The 22,500-nt window shown below is 40.4% G+C and overlaps 1 protein-coding gene across 2 annotated transcripts in view; it reads left to right on the forward strand.

Annotated features, from left to right (window-relative positions):
* LOC115218660 overlaps positions 1-22,500 on the forward strand; it is a 42,969-nt gene that overhangs the window by 8,470 nt on the left and 11,999 nt on the right. Inside the window, exons 1-4 of one of the 2 annotated variants that reach the window (XM_029788587.2) lie at positions 1,746-2,051; positions 11,932-12,117; positions 18,286-18,369; positions 20,438-20,710. In XM_029788587.2, the coding sequence (XP_029644447.1) occupies positions 1,955-2,051; positions 11,932-12,117; positions 18,286-18,369; positions 20,438-20,710 (640 nt within the window). In that variant the 5' untranslated portion in view covers positions 1,746-1,954. Of the gene's footprint in view, positions 1-1,745; positions 2,052-11,931; positions 12,118-18,285; positions 18,370-20,437; positions 20,711-22,500 lie in introns of those variants that run through there. The other variant, XM_036508229.1, reaches the window with a different exon arrangement.

Here is a 22,500-nt window from a genome sequence, read left to right on the forward strand (position 1 = left end):
ACAGGCTGACCAGGCCCTACCCTTTCTAGTTAGAAAGTCTTTTCCAGATGATGATATGTATGACCCAAGATATTTATAATCAGAAACCATATTTAAGGGCGCGTTGTTGAGAGTATGGATGATGCAATCACTGTTGGACAGGCACTTGTTTATGTATTCAGTTTTGGCCTCATTGAGGTAAAGACCTACACAATTTGAGGCTTGTTCAAGAGATTGTAAAAGAGACTGGGCATTGGAGAGAGAATCACTGATAAAAGCGATGTCGTCAGCAAAGTCAGTGTCTGTCAAGTACTCAGCTGGGTGTCTGGAACTTCTTCTTGGTTTTATTTCAAAGCCCTTGCCAGAGATGGTATCAACTGACATACGTAGCACATAATCAACAACAATGATGAAAAGAAATGGGGCGAGTGTGTCTCCCTGCAGTATTCCGGCTTTGATTGAGAAAGATGATGTTTCTCCGTCAGGGGTTAAGATGGTTGAAGACGTATCTGTGTAGAGGACCTTGATGGCAGAAATGATTTTGTCTGGTATCCCATAGAGCTTAAGGATTTCAAACATCTTGTACCTATCTACAGAATCGAACGCTTTAGAAAAGTCTACAAATACCATTGCAAGATCGCGATTAAATGCTTTTGATTCTTCAATAAGTCTGCGTAGGCATAGTATCTGGCTCAGCGTTTTGCGCTCATGTCTGAATCCATTTTGGTTCTTTCGGAGCAAAGGTTCAACAAAAAGGACAAGACGATTTAGGATCAGTTTGTTGTACAGTTTTGCAGCAATTGACATTAGAGATATACCCCTGTAGTTGGTGACGAGGGATAAATCGCCTTTTTTGGGTATTGGAATGATTTGAGATTGGTGCCAAATCTTTGGAGCGACAGAGGTGGAAAGTGTGTGGTTGCAGAGGTTGAGCAAAAGTGTGTGAAATCTATCATCCTTCCAAATTACAGCTGGGAGGATGATAGATTTCACACACACACACACACACACACACACACACACACACACACACACACACACACACACACACACACACACACACACACACACACACACACACACACACACACACACACACACACACACACACGCATGTATATGTACAAATATATTTACTAAAAGCATAAAATATACAGAATACTAAGAGAATACATGATTTCTTAATTTTAAAATTTATTTGAACCCCACCATTTGTTTTGTATAATGAGTATATTGAACTTTCACTCATTATGTATGTCCCGCGCCACCACTTCACAACTGGTGTTTGTTTGTGTACGTCCGCTTAATATTCAGCAAATAAACCTGGTAGAATAAGTACCAGGTTTAGAAAAAATTATAACTACTGGGGTCCATCCGTTGGCTAGAGTCTGACTGCGGCAAGTAAAAGATTAAAGATGAATGATAAAAGGCTTTTGTACACCTTTGATTTAAATTTCACTCTTCCAAGCCAACTTTGTTGAATCTAGAAATGATTGTCTCCCTTAAGATAGCTGAACACTAAATATACTTTACCCTAAATATACGACGCGATTCTATACATTTTCCATCTACACATTTATTCGCGAAGCATCGGTCGTCTGGGGCCTACAGAAGAAGATATTTAACCAATGTCCCGCGTAGCGGGATTGAACCTGAAGCGTCGTGGTTACAAAGTGAGTTTCTTAACTAAACCGCTGGTACGGGGTCTATATAAGCATTTGAAATATTTTACAAGAAGTTATTTACATATATCATATGAATTACAGCTTAAGTAAGTTCCTGTTGCGCCTATTCGAGGTTTAGGTCCATCCCATTCACTTTCACTTTTCTACCACTCAAATAACAACATAGGCAAGGAGCTCTTCAAAAACTATAAAATACTCAAACCTCAAACGTTCCTCTCCATTGTACTTCATTAGTTTCTCATTAGCGTTCGTGTCTGCGTCGAATTTTTGATAAAAACGAAATCAACACCATGATGAAGCTGATAAGCGGTGGTATCATATACTTGGCACTCGTGTTCCATCTGGGAACAGGTGCTGTGGTGAATGTTGAACAGAAGTTAAGTGAAGGTAAGTACTGCGTTACTATATTACAACATAAATACTTATAACAAGTGGATGTTTTATATGTGTGTGTATGTGTATGTGTGTGTATATATGCGAGTATGTATATGTACATAAATGTATACATCTATAAAAATATGGACATATGTATGTATACAGATACACAAACACACACACAGGACCCGCGTGGTTTTCTTTGTATCGTCTGCCTGGATGTTTTGCATTCTTGTCCCATTTGTATTTTTTCAATCAAACGCTATCTTCTTCGATATAAAAACGAAAATAATAGTTTACATCACCCAGGACGGACTATAGTTTGTAAAAAAATGGTGATGGGCACTTTTGATAATGGGACTGCTAAATTAGGTCTGATCTGGCGGTTAAACATTCCCATGTTTGGTTTGCTTGTAGTCGATAAAAATTACTGTGTGTGAATGCACACATACTCATTTCATCTCTATCTTTAATCTTTTACTAGTTCGGTCATTTGATTGCGGCCATGCTGGGGCATTACCTTAAAAGCTTCTAGTCGAACAACTTGAACCCAGGAATTATTTAAAGTCTAGTACTTATGTTATTTGTTTCTTTTTATGACATGTATATATATATATATATATATATATAATATATATATATATATATATATATATATATATATATATATATGTTTGTTCCTTCTCGAGCCATGCCTGGTTCATAAGGGTCGGTTTGCCGGTTTTCTTGGCGTATATAAGTTCCCTCGCAGGTAAGCTGCAAGATGCAGGAGGACAAAGTGAGAGAAAGTTGTGGCGAAAGAGTCAGGAGAAGTTCACAATTACCTTCTGCCGGAGCGGAGGGGAGCTTAGGTGTTTCACTCATAAACACACATCGCCCGGCCTGAGATTCGAACCCGCAATCCTTCGACCGCGAATCCGCTTCTCTAACCACTAGGCCATGTGCCTCCACACATATACATATATACGACGAGCTTCTTTCAGTTTCCATCTGCCAAATCCACTGACGAGGTTTTGGTCAGCCCAAGGTTGTAGTAGAAGACTGAACCTAGAACTATGTCGTAGGAAAGAAGATTCTTACCGCACAGCCACGCCTAGAATTCTTCAGAATTTCAAATTGGTTTCGTCAGCGTTTTTGGACAATAAGTCAGATGATGTTTATGTTTGAGAGGTAATTTTACTGTTATTTCTGTTTGATAAAGTCGATATTCTGTGTCAAGTTCGACGGCTCCTCTCGTTTGTTTCTCATCGAATAAATATTAATAGCTGGCAGAATTGTTAGGATGGCGGGCAAAATGCTTAGCGGCATTTAGTTTGTCTGTACCTTCTGAGCTTAAATTCCGCCGAGGTCGACTTTGCTTTCATCCTTTCGGAGTCGATAAATTAAGTACCAGTTGTGTACTCGTGTCAATCTAATCAACTGATTCCCTTCCCCAAAATTTCAGGCCTTGTGCCTATAATAGAAAGGATTAATTTCAAATTTTGACACATCGTTCCTTGTGCTCAACTAGTTCTTATTTTATCGACCTCAAAACAATAAAAGTCAAAGCTGACCTTTCCGGGCTTCGAACCGAAGCCGTAAAGACGGACGAAATGCTGCTAAACATTATTTCCCGGTGTGCTAACGACTCTTCTAGCTCGCTACTCTTTTCATCAAAAGAGCATTAAGGTTAATATACGGTCTCTCTCCTGCTACGGTGATTAATATAAGTAAGTAATCAATCGAAGTATATATTTTGGAGCGTGACCTAGTGGTCAGGGTGTTGTACACTCAATGTTGCGATCGTGGTCTCGATTCTCGGACCAGAATTGCGTTCTGGTCTTATGTAGTGTTTGGTATTTATAGAGATCTCCCTTCCTTAGCACTGAGACGATGTTACTGATCCTCCACTGATTTGGGGCGACTCCTTTTTCCAGTGCCTAGTTTCAGAACTCCAGGACCATATCTTCAAAAGCACACCTCTTCATTACCTCTGGTGCTACTCTATATTCTCCATAGGCCTTGCCCTCCTTGATATTCTTGGCTCTTTGAAGCTCCTCTTTGGTGAAGGGTCTTGTCTCAATAGACAGTTCCTCAAACAGCTGCCTGATCAACTCGGTGTTCTGGGTTGTGGAAGACAGCTCTCCTTATAGGGTCTTAAAATGGTCCAACCATTTACTCTTCCTATCCTTCGGCCCTGTTTCCTGGATCTGACTCGAACTCCATCTCTTCCTCCCTGTGAGTTCATTGATGATCGTCCAGCTCTCTGTAAACCTAGACCCGTCAACCCCTCTGTCCCCACTTCTGATCTTCTCCATAAGTGCTTCCTCTCTGGCGTCAGTGTAATCGGTACAGGGTTCTTCCTTCATCACCCCAACTTTCTCTTTCCTCTCCTTCTCCTTGGCAGCTTTCAGCTGTTCTCTAGCTGCACACACATTTGGGACTGCAAAGCTGACGTCCCTCTTCTTTTCTCGCCTCGGCACCAGGACCTCACTTGCATCTGCCGCTGCTTTGATGAAGTACCCGTACCTCCTCGTCACACTCTCCTCAATCCCTCCAATCTCTCTCTCCTCTGCCTCTCCACACGGGGCACTGAACTGTAATTCATTTCTACTGTGTACCTCTATTTTAGCTATTATCTTCCTTGAAAGCTTCCCATTCATTGATTGCTCTCTGGGGCTTAATCTTACTCTTTCTTAAGCTCTGAAATAGTTGTATGGTTCTGTGTTTAGAATACTATTCCGCCTCTTCTTCCTCACCAGAATGAAATCAATTTGGGACTTGGACAGGTGCGTATCAGAAATGTAGGTCCACATTTTCCCTGGATTCGTCCTAAATCTTGGACTGGTTGCCATCAAGTTCGTCTCTAGTAAGGGCAGGGGGTCCCTCAGTAGTCTCCCATTTCGGTTGGTGTTGTTATGGAAGTACTAGCAAGGATCTTCACCGCTCTCCTTATTCAGATGTGTATTGAAGTCACCCAGAACGAGCTTGTGTGGTGTTGACAGTTCTACTTCCTCATGGAGCTCTTCCACACTCGCATCATTGTTTCCCTTAGTTGGTCTATAGACTTGGTCTATGAAAACCTAGCCTTGAGTTTCCATTGAAGCTCACCCTCAATACACGCGGGGAGGCAAGTATAATTTTCCTCACTAACAGACTGCCTCTTTCATTGTACACAAAACCAACTCCTCTTACTGCAGTACCAGCCGTGTTCCTCACTGCTGATGCGGTGATGATCTGGCTCTCCTTTCCAATCATCATTCTATTCAGGGGCTCATCGTGTAGGATCCTGTGTTCTTGGATCACAAGTATCTGCATACAACACTCCTCAAGCAGATGACCCAACTCTTCGTCAACGTCCGAAAAATCTTTACATTCAGAGTACCGATTCGTGTGGTTCGTTTGCCGGACAAAAACGTGTTCTTTATATTTGTCTCAGTAGCCCATCATGTCTCAGCGGTCCATCATCCACTGGCCCTCGCCGTGGCTCTAAACCAGGAGAGTCATAACGACCAGGCTGCTCCACGGCGTTGTAGTTATGGCCTCTAACCCTAGAACTTTTAAATACACCCTCCATGGTTATTTTCAGTGGTTGATAATACTTTACCAGCGCCACTCGAGAAAAGTAATTATTCAACCCATAAAAGAGGCTCCATCATGTACTACCACTTCGAGCCTGAACAGATATGGGAGTGATGACAAGTAAGGGGCAACTCCCCATTCCCCACAGCTCCTAGACTCCCTAACTGGAGCCATGTATTTTATTGGAGATATGATATGGCGTATGTTAGCAATATGATTTTTTAAAAGTATCATGAATGTATGAAATTATTAGTAGCTCTTTTGGTATGTGTATTAAATTAATATTTCTCTCTCACTGGATGAAATGCTTCTTTTGGTTGATTCCACCTATATTCGATCAGGCACATAATATATATCAAGAATATATGTCTACTAATCTGGCGAGCTGCGTAGCTTCATAGCAATGCATACCTAAATATCCATCTCTCTATCGTACTCTCTCTCTCTCTCTCTCTCTCTTTCTCTCTCTCTTCATCCATCCATCCATCCATCCATCCATCCATCTATCTATCTATCTATCTATCTATCTATCTATCTATCTATCTATCTATCTATCTATCTATCAATCAATCAATCAATCAATCAATCAATCTATCTATCAATCAATCAATCTATCTAACTATCTATCCATCTATCTATCTATCTATCTATCTATCTATCTATCTATCTATCTATCTATCTATCTATCTATCTATCTATCTATCTATCTATCTATCTATCTATCTTCGGACGACTTGGTAATGATACTAGTCTATTTAAACAAAAGGGTCACGAAAGTCCAAATAAAAAACATACCACTTGAAGTCGAAACACAATGGTTGGTCTCTACCATCTGCTTTGAAATGACAGAGACAATGTCAGAGACAAACATCCTTGAAATCGCGGTTCTAGGAGAGAAAGACTATGTGGGCAAATCAATCGAATTCCTGCTTCAATTGGATGAAGCAGCAAGAGAGAAGATACCCACCGCTATAGAACTGCCAGGAGGCTACAAACTCTATATAGTGGTAGAGGGCAGGCGACCACGCTGCTATTTGTGTGGAAGCGAAACACACTTGAAAAAGACGTGCCAACCACTGCACACCAAGAGCAACAACAACCACTACCACAACCAAAGCACTCCGAAAAAAAGCTCTACTACCCACACCACCATCACACAGAAGACGACAAGAGAAGCACACCAAGCTAATCCGTCATCAACCAAAAACCACTCAACACTGAAAAAATACCAACACCACCAACAAAGCAAAACCCAAAGGAACAGAAAAACAAAGAAAACACACACAAACTGATCCCCCATCCCTATACCGCACTCAACACACACAAACACTCAACAACCAACAACAACGAAAACAACAACACAACCACTTACACAGACATACATAAAAGCCACAACATACCCCTACCCCTTACTGATTCCTCAGAAATTTCGTCGGAAGACGAAACCAGTGAGGAATGGCAAATAGCTAGAAAAAGAAGGAAAATAAGAGAGCAAACACAACCAAACCAAATGCAAACACGAACAAAGCAGGGGGAAATACATCTCACGAAGACATTTCAAAACCAACGCAAACAACAGCCACACCAACACCACAAAAATATATACAGCAAACATGCTCACAGCTATAGACACCAAAAACACAAATTTGATGGAATACATCCAATCAAAAACAAACATAACAGAAGATGACATAAAAACAAACAATCACCCATACACAACACCACCAGACCACATCAAAATATTACACATCTCCAAAAGTCTGCACCACACACTCAAAAGCATTTTCCCCAGCGCGGTTGGTAAATGCCAAAAATATCTCACAAAGAAACTGTACTGGGATCTCCTCGAGGACAAACCAAAGGAGGAGAAAGCAAAAACTTTCGAGCAGTAAGTAACCCTCTGTTCCTTTCACTTGTTTTCTAATTCATTAGGACTATGATCAAGATTGGTTGTGTAAATGCGCGTGGCTTGGGGTCCCCTTGGAAACAAGGGTACCTCTTAAATGACATAAAGTCACATAAGTTAGAAATCATAGCCATAAGTGAGACCAGACTCCACAATCCGCGGGCCCTAAAGACCATGTTTGGCGGACAGTTCAACATTTATTTTCCCCCCTGTCTGCCGAGAATGGGCGGTAGTGGCACCGCGGTACTTTTTCACACAGAGTCTGGATCTCAAAGTAAGGACAATATTCGTAGACCCGGAGGGTAGACTGGTCGTCCTGGATGTCGACGGCAGCAATGGGTGCGCTTTTCGACTCGTATCAGTCTACGCACCGCCCTTAACAGGTCGGGCGGATTTCTTTCAACGTCTAGAAGTATTCTTGGGAACGTCTCGTCCTTTACTCTTAGTGGGGGATTGGAATGCTACCTTTGACACGCATGTAGACTACGTGGGTAGAGATAGGAATAGACGGGGATGCAAATGCCTCAGAGACCTGCTCAGACGCTTTCAACTGTCTGACAGGTTCCGACTAGACCACCCGAATGCGCCAACGTGGACATGGAGCAACCGCAACGGGTCGTCGAGATCGTATCTAGATAGGATACTGTGTAGGACAGTAGACAGAGATAGCATAGGATGTCCACAATTCCACATAGTCAGCTACACGGATCACAAACTTGTGACATGTACGCTAGACTTAGGTAAGACACTTAGGCAGGGTCCCGGATACTGGGAACTAAACGCGTCTTTCCCATCGAGACAGGTTTTCAGAGACCGGATTAGCACACTAGTAAAGAGGGCTTTGACGGGAGCCATCATCAACAACAAATGGTGGTTTGCCCTCAAGAGAGCAGTAAAAGCAGAAGCGATTAGGTACAGCAAAGCACTAGCCATAGATAGAAATAGAGTAGAGGGTGAGCTAGTTAAGAAGCTAGAAGAGGCAATTAGAAGCGGCATCGCATCCGACGTTTTGGCGGCGAGGTTGGCCCTCGACCAACACTTCAACGCCAAACACGAAGGATGTGCTGTCAGAGCTAGGATGCGTGCTCTAAGGAACGAAGGTGTTGGAGCCGCGAGAGAGGCCCGGGTGGCAGAGGCGCAACAGGGCAACAAAGCCACCATTCGGTCCCTGGTAGATGAACAGGGGCGCGAATTGCTCGAGCCAAGTAAAATGTGTGAGGCCTTTCAGCAGCATTTTGCCCGACTGTTCGGAACGAGTGGAGGGCAAGAACGTAGGGTGGACTTCAGTGCCTACCTACATAGCCTACCACGACTCTCGACAAGAAAGGCAGGGTGCTGCGAAGGTGCCATCACGGCGGCGGAAGTGCAGGAAGCGATGGCAGCCTCCACCTGATGCGCTACATCATAGACAGGGTAGTTAACGAACCTGGCATGGGTGGGGCACTGATCAATTTGGATCAATCGAAAGCTTTCGATAGGGTGGACCATCGATACTTGGAGGCGGTCCTCGGAGCGGCTGGCTTCGGTCCCGTCTTCCGCGGCTGGATAGCCGCTTTGTACAGAGGCATCCGTTCGGTAATTCGCGTGAATGGACATCTATCGAGACCCTTCGACATCGCACGTTCGGTCCGTCAGGGATGCCCCCTCTCGTCGCTTCTATACGTATTGACTCTCGAGCCATTATTGCGGAAGCTGGCAACCTTGAGAGGCATCCCGCGAGAACTGGGATGCGGGACGAGCGTGTCTGCATACGCGGACGACGTCACCGTCATAGTGTCTAGCCACGAGCACATCGAGCAGGTCGGCGAGACACTGAAAAACTACGAAGCGGTGACAGGAGCGAAAATCAACCGGGAAAAGTCAGTGGGCTTGCGACTAGGCACCTGGAGAAGCAAGCCCATGCCGTCCACCACGGCCTCCGTCGTGGGACGCTGGACCGACGGCCCGGTTGAGTTGCTCGGGGTCTGGTTTGGTCCGGACCTCCAAGTGGAGAAGAACTGGAACGAGATAACGAGTAGGGTGGTCACTCTCGCCCGGCAATGGGCCGAGAGGAAACTGTCCCTAAAAGGTCGGGCGGAGGTGGCGAACACGTACATCGCGTCCGTCATCTACTACCGCCTGACCGTCGTACCTTGTCCCGACCCTACCATCACCAAACTACAACGCATTCTCTTTCGCTTCTTGTGGAAAGGATGCGTCCCGATGGTCAGGCGATCCATTTGCTGTCAACACCCGTTAAAAGAGGGCTGGGCATGCCGTGGTTGATGATGCGCAGACACGCGCTGAGACTGCGACATCTCTGGCTCTATGTAGACGACGGTGAACAGGTGTGGTCGCCGTTTGTGAGGCACGCTTTCCCGCAGCTCGTCTCCATGACCGAACTGCAGTCGTGGATCAAAAAGAGGCCGAAGAACGGCGAATGGCACCGCGAGTGTCGCGTTGCTCTCAAGCAACTCTGCCGTCCTGGGTCGACCTTGAGTGACTTCAACACAACCAAAGCATTCTATAGGGGTTTAGTGGAGGGGAGGTACGACGACGAGCTCGGGGCGAACCTAGACGTCGACGAGGAGTACCTGACCCGCCTGTTCAGGACAAATTTCGGGCCAGGGCCCATGGACAACTTCCAGAGATCCCTGGCCTGGCAGTGCTACCGAGAAGCGCTACCCATTCGGGATAAGCTCTACAGACACGGCTCGAGAAACACGGGGCCGACCTGCCCGAGATGCGGTCAGAGCGACGAAACCGTTCTGCACGCACTCGTGCAGTGTCCAACAATTTCCGACCTGTGGGCTTATGTCGAACAACTACTGTCACGTGTGGGACGAGTCGGTTTATCAGCTGAGTCTATCGTCAATATTGTCACGCCTCCCTCCTTCAAACGGGAAGGAAGAGCTATTTTCATCATCCTTGTGGCTATGGCGAAAGAATGTATCTGGTGGACGCGTCTGAAAGGATTGGAGACAAACACTTTCCTCTCTGGTCAATCTCTCATCAACTTCTTCAAGTACCACTTGAAAAGGGAAGTGAGAGTAGAGAGGCAAGTTTTGTCTAGCGAATGTTTTAAAAAAAGATGGGTGAATGTAGCAAGAATGGCACGTATGAATGACGAAGCCACCTTGAGCATGATCCTATGAACCCAGAAATTGAAAACAGAGAGTTGCTTATTCGCAAAAAAAAAAAAAAAGAAATATAACATGTGACTCCATTGACCGAGGTTACCGTGGTCTTTTCCGTAGGCTTTTCTTTCCACGGGTAAACCTCACCTGTCCTCCCCTTTACACTTCATATTGACATTTCTGTGATAACGATCCCTATTGATCAGTTTTTTTTTTTTTTCCCCCCCCCCTTTTTTTTAACCCCCCTTTTTTTTGTTCTCTTTCTCTCCTTTTACGATCCCTTTTGATCGAAACTCCCCCTTCCTATTTTTTTTTTTAAACTTTCAAAAGAAAAGCTCTACCTTGTAATTTGTTCTATCTGTGTGCAGCCCTGTGTGGCTAATAAAGAAACATATCTATCTATCTATCTATCTATCTATCTATCTATCTATCTATCTATCTATCTATCTATTTATCTATCTATCTATCTATCTATCTACCTTCCTTCCTCTCTGGTCAATCTCTCATCAACTTCTTCAAGTACCACTTGAAAAGGAAAGTGAGAGTAGAGAGGCTAGTTTTGTCTAGCGAATGTTTTAAAAAAAGATGGGTGAATGTAGCAAGGATGGCACGTATGAATGATGAAGCCACCTTGAGCATAATCCTATGAACCCAGAAATTGAAAACAGAGAGTTGCTTATTCGCAAACAAATGTGGTAACATATTACAATATTGACCAAGGTTACCATGGTCTTTTTCGTAGGCTTTTCTTCCCACGGATAAACCTTACTTGCTTTCCCCTTTACACCATATATCATAACACTGTGATACACCATCCCTATTGATCGTTTTTTTTCCTCTTCCCCTTTTTTCCCCTTTTTTCTTCTTTTTTCATTTCTCTTTTCTTTTGTTCCTTTTCCTTTTCTTTTTTCTTTTTCTTTTTTTATTTTTTATTTTACTTTTTATTTATTTATCTATCTATCTATCTATCTATCTATCTATCTATCTATCTATCTATCTATCTATCTATCTAGCTAGCTAGCTATCCATGCATCCATGCATCCATCCGTCCGCCCGTCCGTCTATCCATCCATCCATCCATCCATCATCTATGTATCTATCTATCTATCTATCTATCTATCTATCTATCTATCTATCTATCTATCTATCTATCTATCTATCTATCTATCTAAATAAATAAATATACATGCACGCACACACACACATGCATACACGAGTGTATAAGTCAATCTCATTACACCTTACTGCCATCTCATATTATATACTTATATTTTACTCGCTAATTATTTTCTCTTTATTACATTTACAGAAACGAATATTGCTGTGAAGGCAATTTTGGAGGAACTGACAGAGAAGATTCATTTTGATCGAATGTTCGATCATAACGTGGCAGATATCGATACCGAGAATAAACAATTGACCATTGGATCAATGAGCTGTTCTTGGAGTGGGAACATCGGAAAATGCTGTACACATCTATATTATATCGAAAGATGTAAGTATACGTCTTTCTTCACTCTGAACAAACACATTTGAGGTTTTACATCCACCTTTCGTTTCTGTCACTTGCAACTTTCTTATCCAAGGAATTTTATATAATAAATAATAATAATAATAATGATAATAATAATGATAATATAATAATAATAATAATAATAATAATAATAATAATAATAATAATAATAATAATAATAATAATAAAGACCTACTCATTGAAATTGAGAAAATGTGGCATCTCAAGGCGGTTACAATACCAGTGATCGTAGGAGCACTAGGAATGATCAAGAAGGGAACCGAAAATTATATGAGAATGATCCCTGGCTTACCATCCCTGCAAGAAGTTCAAAAGATTGTCTTAACTGGTACATCACACATACTGAGAAGAGCATTGTCGATGTGAGAACTGTTGCTGCTCATGTATTTTAATTTAACTTTAAAAAAAATAAAAAAATAAAAAAAATGAACGAACTATTGAGTTTGGTTTAATGGCCTACCAATGTATATTATGAGTTTCTTTGCCCTAGGAGTCGGGAAGACACTCGGCAAGAAATGGAAGCAAATTTGAAAGAAGAAAAAAAGTAATAATAATAAAAATAATAATAATAATAATAATAATAAATGGAAGTCCCCAGGAAAGGATAAAATTCCTAACTTCTGGCTGAATGCCTTCCCAGAGTGCCATGAACTGCTAACAGAACTGTACAATGATGTTTTGCAACACCCTAGTAGGATTCCTCCTTGGCTAGTTAATGGGTTAACATTCCTGCTTCCAAAAAGTGAAGAAACAAATGAAGCAAAAAACTATAGACCCATAACCTGCTTAACAACTATGTACAAAACACTAACATCTGTCCTGACGGAATATACCTATAGTTTTTTAACAGACAGCAGCATATTCCCTAAGGAACAGAAAGGATGTAAATGTGGATCCTACGGCTGTAAATATCAACTACTCATCAATAAGATGATCTTAGAAGATTGTCACAAACGACACAAAAGCTTATCAATAGCCTGGATAGACTATAAAAAGGCTTTTGATAGCCTACCACATAGCTGGATTAGGAAATGCCTGGAAATGGATAAGATAGCACCTACTCTGCGAAACTTTTTCACTGTAAGTATGAGATCATGGAGAACCACACTAACTCTGAACAGTGACAATGAATCCCTAAATGCTGGTGATGTAAAAATTTCGTGTGGCATTTTCCAGGGGGACTCACTGTCACCACTCCTCTTTTGTTTAGCCTTAATACCTCTCTCAAAACTGCTCAATGACGTACCGTACGGGTATAAAATGTTTGATAAAAATATAAATCATCTCATTTACATGGATAATTTAAAGCTTTTTGCAAAAAATGACCAACAACTCAAGAGCTTACTAGCGATAGTCAAACAATTCAGTGACGACATCAGAATGCAATTCGGCCTCGATAAATGTGCAAAAGTTACCTTTATCAAAGGAAAAATGACAGAAACATCTAACGTTAACCTCGACAAGCAGAATGTCATAAAAGAACTAGACCCAGCGGAGAGCTACAAGTACCTAGGGGTAATTGAAGGGAACGGAATAAGGCATTCAGAGATGAAGGAAAGGATCAGGAGAGAATGTTATCGAAGAGTGAGAGCAATACTCAAGACAGAGCTGAATGCAAGAAACAGGATCGAAGCGATCAATGCATTAGCCATACCAGTCGTGAATTACAGTTTCAATATCGTTAACTGGTCAATTACTGAAATATGTCAGCTCGACAGAAAAATAAGAAAACTGTTGACAATGCATAGAATGCACCACCCTAAGGCAGATACAGAACGACTCTATCTGCCAAGAAAAGAAGGAAGCCGTGGTCTTCTGCAACTGGCAATAACAATGAAGATTGCTACAATTGGCCTAGACACCTACCTGAAAAAGTCTGGGGACTGGATGTTAAAACATATCTCAAAACATGAAAACAAGAAAGCATCATACTCAGTAACAAAGCAGGCAAAGGAATATCTAAGTGAATTCCAAATACAGCAGATTTCGAAATTAGAGATAGACATACAAGAAACAAGCACAGAAAAAGCTAGGCGCATGAAAACCCGTGCCAAAACTGCGGCCTTAGATATTCTGAATAATAAATGGCAAGAAAAACCTCTCTATGGCTAATACCTAAAGAGAGCGAATAATGCAGATATTGACAAAGCCCTGACCCATCAATGGCTAATGGCCTCTGGCTTAAAATCTGAAACAGAGGGGTTTATCATAGCAGCTCAAGATCAATGCCTACCAACAAGAAACTACCAGGCCAGCATATTAAAGAACGGCAGTAGCCCAACAAGTCGTGTATGCCGACAACAAAATTAAACCATTGATCATGTTGTCTCCAAATGCAGTCTTCTAGCGCCTACAGAGTACCTCAACAGGCATGATAGAGCTGCACAATATATTCACTGGGTATTTCGCAAAAACCTGTATTTGCCCTATGAAAAAAACTGGTGGGAACACAATCCACCTCCAGTGCTTGAAAATGACGACATCTCACTCCTCTGGAACTTCACCATTCAAACTGACAGAAAGATAGATGCAAATAGGCCAGACATCATATTGAAAGACTTCAGACAAAGAACATGCCTCCACATTGATATGACTGTCCCAATCGATATAAACGTATCTGTCAAGACCTACCAGAAACTGAGCAAATATAAAGATCTTGAAATAGAAATCAGCAAAATGTGGAACCTGAAGACTAAAACAATACTTGTTGTCATAGGTGCCCTGGGAATGATAGCGAAAGGGGCTGATTGCTACCTAACTCAAATACCAGGAAACTCCAAAATGGCAGAAATTCAAAAGATAGTGCTCATGGGAACTGCTCATATCCTACGCAAAATACTCTCTATGTAATCCCAAGGTTTAAAACAAACTTTTTTTTGGTTTTTTAAAATTTATGTATTAGACATTCACTAGTACAACACCCAAAAAAACCCCCAAATATATGGCACACTAGGCATAACAACAACGTGAACTTCCAACCTGTTGTCTCTTGAGGTCTCTGGGTGAGACTTGGAGCCAACTTGTACAGACATAAAGCAAAAGTCAAACATGTGTGTGTGTGTGTGTATGTGCGTGTGTGTATGTATAGGTGTGTGTGTGTTAGTATGTGCCTGAGTCAGCGAATGAATGTTTTTGAGTTGGTCTCCCACCTTTGTTTCAGAGCCAGTTTTTGTTCGTGTGTGTGCCCTCCTAAACCAGCAGCTCAGCGCTTCAGAGACCGATAGAATAATTACCTAACTTATTTTTTGACACAGGGCACTTGTAAGACGACCGCCAGACGCTTAACGAAGGTAAATGAACTGCGACCTGTCGCAGATAAAGGAGCCCGAGTTATTGGCTTCAATTACATACTTGAAGTCAGTGTTGGCAGAAATGAAATCAGCTTGCAAATACACGTTTGCTTTACTAAATTTATACTCGGACTAAGACCGCACAGCCCGAGTGCCGAAGTCGCCACTGATCTATATGTATATATATAGACATACATAGATACACACACACATACATACATACATACATACATACATACATACATACATACATACATACATACATACATACATACATACATACATACATGCATACATACATACATATATGCATACATATATATATGTGTGTGTGTGTGTGTGTGTGTGTGTGTATGTGTATATATGTGCATGTATATATTCACATACAAATACGCATACTAGTGTATATATTCAGTTAGCATGGGAGCAGTTTGAAAACAGCCTGAACTCAAATTTCATACAATATATTACATCTCAGTTCTACCCCAATTCTAACCTAACCGCTACCCTTAATAAATTCCTCTTAAAATTGCTTGAATGCTAACAATTCTGTTTGTATACTAAAAAAAAAAGCTATTGTAAACTATTTCAACTTAGTATATAATATATTAATATATAATCACGGGGATGCAGCTATCATTGAAAGCCTATTTCCTGCACCTATTTCCCATAGGAAACTAACAGGACGTAATTTCCTAACAATTCGGTAAACAACAGTGGCTGACCAACGTGAGATAATATCTTCTACGTTTTATTTATTTCAGTCATTCCACAACTGTCATGCTGGAATACCACTTTTAGTCGAACCATCTCAATATTTATTTTATTATTATCATCATTGTCTTTGCTCAGCTTCTAACACTGGAGATTTACTACGGTGTCAGGTGTTCACTACCAGTGAACTAAGGTAACACCACTTATTTTCAAGCACTTTCTGGAGTATTCGAGCAGGTTCAAGTAGCGCTGTTTTCTGCAAGTGCTCCACGCTTATTTCAGCCCCTATTTGTTCCTTGTACTTCTCAAGCTCCCATGCACTTCTCAAGATATTATCATCATCATTATTATTATTATTATTATTATTATTATTATTATATTATTATTATTATTATTATTTTAAAAAGGATTGGCGTAACTCTTCCCAATATTAAACAGTTAAGACGAAGAGCGCGATTCGATTGTAAACTTTGGTAATTTCTAGAATTTCTGTAGGATCCAGTTCTTATTCTGTGTACCATAATATCAATCATGTCAGTCTATTTGATTTTGATATTTTAAAAAAGATTGATGTAACTCTTCACAAAGATTACAATCGAATCTTCGTCTTGACTTTACTTTTGTGAAATGTTGGTAAGTAGCTTGCTTACGAACCACACGGTTTCGGGTTCAGTCCCACTGCGTGGCACCTTGGGCAAGTGTCTTTCTACTATAAACTCGGGCCAACAAAAGACTTGTGAGTGGATTTGGTAGACGGAAACCGAAAGAAGCCCGTCGTATATATGTATATATATATATATATATATATATATTATATATATATATATATATATATATATATATAAATGTATGTGTGTGTGTGTTTGCGTGTATGTGTTTGTGTGTCTGTGTTTGTCCCCCCAGCATCGCTTGACAACCGATGCTGGTGTGTTTACGTCCCTCGTAACTCGGTTCGGCAAAAGAGACCGATAGAATAAGTACAAGGCTTACAAAGAATAAGTCCTAGGGTCGATTTGCTAGATCGACTAAAGGTGGTGCTCCAGCATGGCGGTTGTGCAATGGCTGAAATAAATAAAAGGTGAAACGTAGAAGATATCTCACGACAGTCAGCCACTGTTGTTACCGGTCGTCTTAGAAATGCCCTGTGTCAAAAAGTATTATTCGTAGCAGACGTTCTCTCTACATCGTTCACACGCGCCTGACTCGGACTCAGAAGTTACAGCCCGAGTTGTTATCTATAATCGTACAAATTAAAAGTAATTCAAATTTAATGTTTTTCTTGAAGTAATAAATTTCTATAGAGATTAGTATTTAGATTCCAATCAATGAAAATTTTCCGTTCTACAATATTCTTAAAGGAACAAAAATTGATCCAGCAACTCAGGCTAATACAAACGAGGCTAGTAAGTATCAAGAAAACGAGGATTTTTTCGGCAGACTTATCACACAGGATGAAACATGGGTCCATCACTATCATCCTGAGACTAAAGTCTAGTCGAAGCAATGGAAGCATAATAACTCACTATCTCCAAAGGAGGCTCGTGTCCAGCCCTCAGCAGGCAAGGTGATGCTCATAGTTTTTTGGAACTTGTGCGGAGTCGTGATGGTGGATTTTCTGGCAAAGGGCACCACAATTTACAGGGCATATTATGCTTCTCTACTGCAGAAATTGCAGGATGCCATCAAAGCAGAGAAGGTGGCATGCTAACCGAAGGAGTTCGCCTCCTCCAAGACAACGCCCCAGTTAACAATGCATATGTTGCTAAAAGAAAGCACTCTCCTGCGGCTATGAAATCCTTCCTCGTCCCCCTTACTCTCCCGACCTCGCACAATCTGACTCCCACCTCTTTTCAACCTTGAAGTCTTTTTTGAAGAGGAAGCAATTTTCGGAGAATGATGAACTAATTTCCGAGGTAAAGTCTTGGCTCCAGATGCAACCGAGCAACTTCTAGAGACGAGGTTTTCATAGCACTGGGAGAAGTATGTCACCATTGGTGGTGGCTATACAGAGAAGAACTTATAATTATGCCAAGTTTTGCTTATCTCAGTCTTTGGAAAGTGGTTCAGTGGAAATATTTTATGAACATCCCTCGTATATATAAATTCCATTTATTTTATTTTTCAGTATGCGTTCGATTCTCAATTGTAGGAACCGGAATATTTATAGAGGCGTCGCGAAATGGTTACACATTTAAACAGAGATTTCTCAGTGAGTATAATTATATTGTGCGTTAATGAGATAGTGTTAATTTCTTTAAAAAATCGTGCTAATAGTTCTTTATTTTCCTGAATTTAAGAAGCAAATCCCTCAGTCGGTTAGCATATAATTAACGTTGCTTTCTTCGTAATAAAGATTTTAATTTTCTTATAATCCTTTTAGCAATCTGAGCCTCAATGTCAGTTGACATGGTGTATCCTGCATCCACAAAACTTTAAGTAATATGGAGTCGACCATTTGTTATAATTTATATATAAATGTGTGCGTGTTTGAAAGAGAGTGAGAGTGAGTATGCGTGTGTGTGTATGTATGTGTGCATGCGTGTATGAGCATGCATCCGGTAGTAGGGCCTTAACATGGGAGTTCCAGTCTTTTGAGGAGTATGTAACCCCCTTTTAGCCCCTATTGTTCGCAGGTCTTATCTTATCCGCAGTAGTAGTAATTGTCAGGCTCCCTGCTACAGGTTAATTGCCATATGAACCACTGGGAGAGAACAATTCCTAATTCTCTTTAGACCTTCCTTTAGACCATGACGTTCGAATAAACTCTAATAAAACCCTAAAGTGCGGTAGGTTTCTGGTCATGAAGTTCTGTGAAGCTGAAACGTGAGCAGAATGTTGCGAAACACTTTACTTATTCAAAACCAACGCTCAAGAACTCCTTGGTCTCTCAGAACGTTTGCATGGACTTAATAGGTATACAGGAAGTGGTCATACTCGGTCACCAGTTGACCATCACCATGTGTGCGTAGTTTGAATTACTATGCTATGTTTCTTCCTCTATCTTAAATCCTTTCTTACTAATATTGTATTGTTTTGTTTTCTTCTGAGTTTCCAATCTTTGCCATGCCCCGAATCGCAGAGATTGGAATCCCCCCACACATTTGAAATTCACTTTTTAATTTTGAATTTGTCGTGCACAAATTTTGATCTGAAATCTTGTAATGAAACCAATTTAATAATCGATATAAATGTTGGTTAGTCGTTTGTTTGTTTGTTTGTTTGTTTGTTTGGTTGGTTGGTTGGTTGATTTATTGTTTCTCTAGTCACGCTTTACATCGTATGGAGGGAGGCGGGGAAGGTGGGGGAAGAGAGTGTAAAAGAAAGATAAATTGCGTGTTATCGTCAGAGGTGCAGGGCGAATGCACACACAAGGCTTTATAAAATGTAGTGAGTAAATGAAGGCTAAACATATACACACAATGTGAGAGAAAGAATCACAGAGACAGTGAAGGAGGAGGAGGAGAGTAAGAGAGATAAAGAGGAAGTTAACATAGAACAGTCATAGACAGCTGCAAACGGCTAAAAACAATTTTGAGAAGTGCGACCGCCTGACGATGAATCATGTCCCATGCGGTCCCGACCGTGAGAAAGAATGCCCATACCTGACATGAGAGGCGTAAGATGGATGTACATGCAAAGATTGGTGGAAGACATGGATAACGTTCTTTCAAAATACACATTTTTTTAATAACTTTGAAGACGTATGTTAGTAAAATTTAGAAAAGTAGTGATGTATATTTACTGCAAATACACAAATTGCAAACTTGTTTTCTGTAATTTGAAGTAATAAATATTTTTCTTTTGAAAAATTGTATTTATTTCATCCTTTTGGTGTGTCAGCACTAAAATTCTTGATAGGAGCTATTTTATGATTATGTTGTACGCACGACGTATTTCTTGATATTATCCATGGTGTCTAAAGTATATTCCAAAAGCTACTTGTCAGGTAACACTCTGGTATTCTTATATCTGAAAAGAGTTACAACTGATACAGTCTATAAACCGAAAACCGAGCAAGACAATGTTAACATCTTTGCTCACTGTATAATGTAGGATCTCTATTTAGTTTTGATTGTCTGTGTGTGCTCGCGCGCGTGTGCATGTGTATGTGTACATCTATGTGTGTATGTATGTGTATATGTGTGTATATATTTCGGAGGAGAGAGAGAGAGAGAGAGAGAGAGAAAGAGAAAGAATGGTACATATATATGTAATTAGATATCAGTTTATTTACTTGTTCTTTAATCGCTAATTCCAATAATTTTCGTGTTTTACAGAAGGCTCAGGCACCATGACGTTCGAATACTCCCATCATTATCTACATCTGACGCTTACAGTCTCGGTAGTAAGATCCAGCCAAGAAATCAAATCATGTTTCAAAATAAACTATAGTGTTGGATTCCGCCGTTATTCAAATAATCTTGGTTGCAACAAAAAGCGCTGGCACTCCAATGAAAATCGCCCTGTGAAAAACTTGAGTCCAAATATTAAAAGTCTTTCAGAGTTAGAAGGATTTGATTTTGGCCAAATTTACAGAAACGGATACCTCGGTAAGGAAAATGAGAAAGAAAATTCTCTCATTTGGCACAAAAATGTTTAGAAGCAAAGATTTTTAAAATGAATGTATGAATAAATAAATGAATAAATTTAAGTGAAATTTTCATATGGTTATAATCGGTGGGAAAAATACGAAGAAATATAAATGAAACCCATTGATAGAAAATAATGCATAAAATCTTTTTAATGATTAGATTATATAAATATAAGAACTGTTTTCTGCTCAATAAATATGCGATTAAATTTCTTTAAGTTGTATACGTTTGGCTTTCATTTCATTAACACATTTATTTTTGTGCCAATTTGCAAATGTAGAATTATGGAAATATCCCAGCAAATATAATGTAAAACACTAACATTGTTCCTACTTTTTATTATATGAGTGGATTAAGCTGGTATCAGTATGTTTAAATCACAACTGACAGTTAAATATACAACGGAATATCAAAATTAAAGAACTATTTATAATAATTCGAGGCTCGTCCACGGTTTTTCATAAGGGATATATTTTCAGTTTAATGGTTGGTTCCAAGAACTGCAAGCACCTCTATCTCATTTGTCATTGGTTATCATAGATCTTTTAATTTGGTTTCAAATTTTGGCACAAGGCCAGCAATGATGGGGGTGGGGAAGTGAGTCAGTCAATTATGTCGACACCCATGTTCAACTGGTACTTATTTTATCTACCCCGAAAGGTTGAGAGGCAAAGTCGACCTCGCCGAATCTTGAACTCCGAACGTAAGGTCGGACGAAATGCCACTTAGCATTTTGCCACCCGTATTAACGATTTAACCAGCTAACGATTCAACCATAGACCATCTTATTTACATATCGAAAATTATCGGACAAGCTGCTTAGAGGCATTTCTTCCGTTCTTACATTCTGAGTTCAAATTCCGCTGTAGTTGACTTAACTTTTCATTCTTTTGTAGGTTTATAAAATAAGTGTCAGTTGGGCACTGGGCGCCTCCAAATAATTTTCAGGACTTTTGTTTATCTATCTGTTTTTTTTTCTTGTTTTACTTTCCTTACACCGGTTGCCCAGTTCCCATGGCATATTACGACATCCCTCTTGAACGGGTCACCAGTCAGTTGTAGATTTCAAGGCCGACAATTTTGAGGGGAGCTGCAAAGACTGATTACGTCGACACCGGCACATGATTGATATGATAACGACTCCGAAGGGATAAAAAGGTAAGGTTGACCACGGCTGGATTCGAACTCGGAGCGTAGAGAGCCAGAAAAAATGTCACTAAGCATTTTTTACGACGTATCAGCGACTGTGTCAGCGTACCGTCTTAATCATCCATCTACAAACTGAATACATTAAATATGCTGCATATACGTATAGTCGTATAAACGGAATACGACATGTATCCTGTTAATCGGACCACACGTTCATGAGATACGATGCTTTTTCGGGTACCTTTATAAACAGCCAAACCGCGCATAATGGAAAAGCACTTTGGAAGTAAAGGTACCATTGAAATGTGAATACAAACGGAATAAAACAAGTTTCGCGTAAATAGGACCACGAGTTCCCGAAATATGCCGTTTTTTCGTGTACCTTCAACCTCACAGGTCACAAGTAGTTTAGTCTAGTCTAGTCTAGTAAATATATATATATATATACATATATATATATGATTTTAACCATGATTTTTGATGAACTTAAATAATTACAAATTTATTTTACTACCTATTTTGAAGACTTTCATGTAAACTGTTTAAACAAAAAGCCCCACAACATTTTCTTATCATTGTGAAAGACTCCATTTTTAACA

This window comes from Octopus sinensis, linkage group LG13 (assembly GCF_006345805.1).
Source record: "Octopus sinensis linkage group LG13, ASM634580v1, whole genome shotgun sequence".
Lineage (NCBI taxonomy): Eukaryota > Metazoa > Mollusca > Cephalopoda > Octopoda > Octopodidae > Octopus > Octopus sinensis.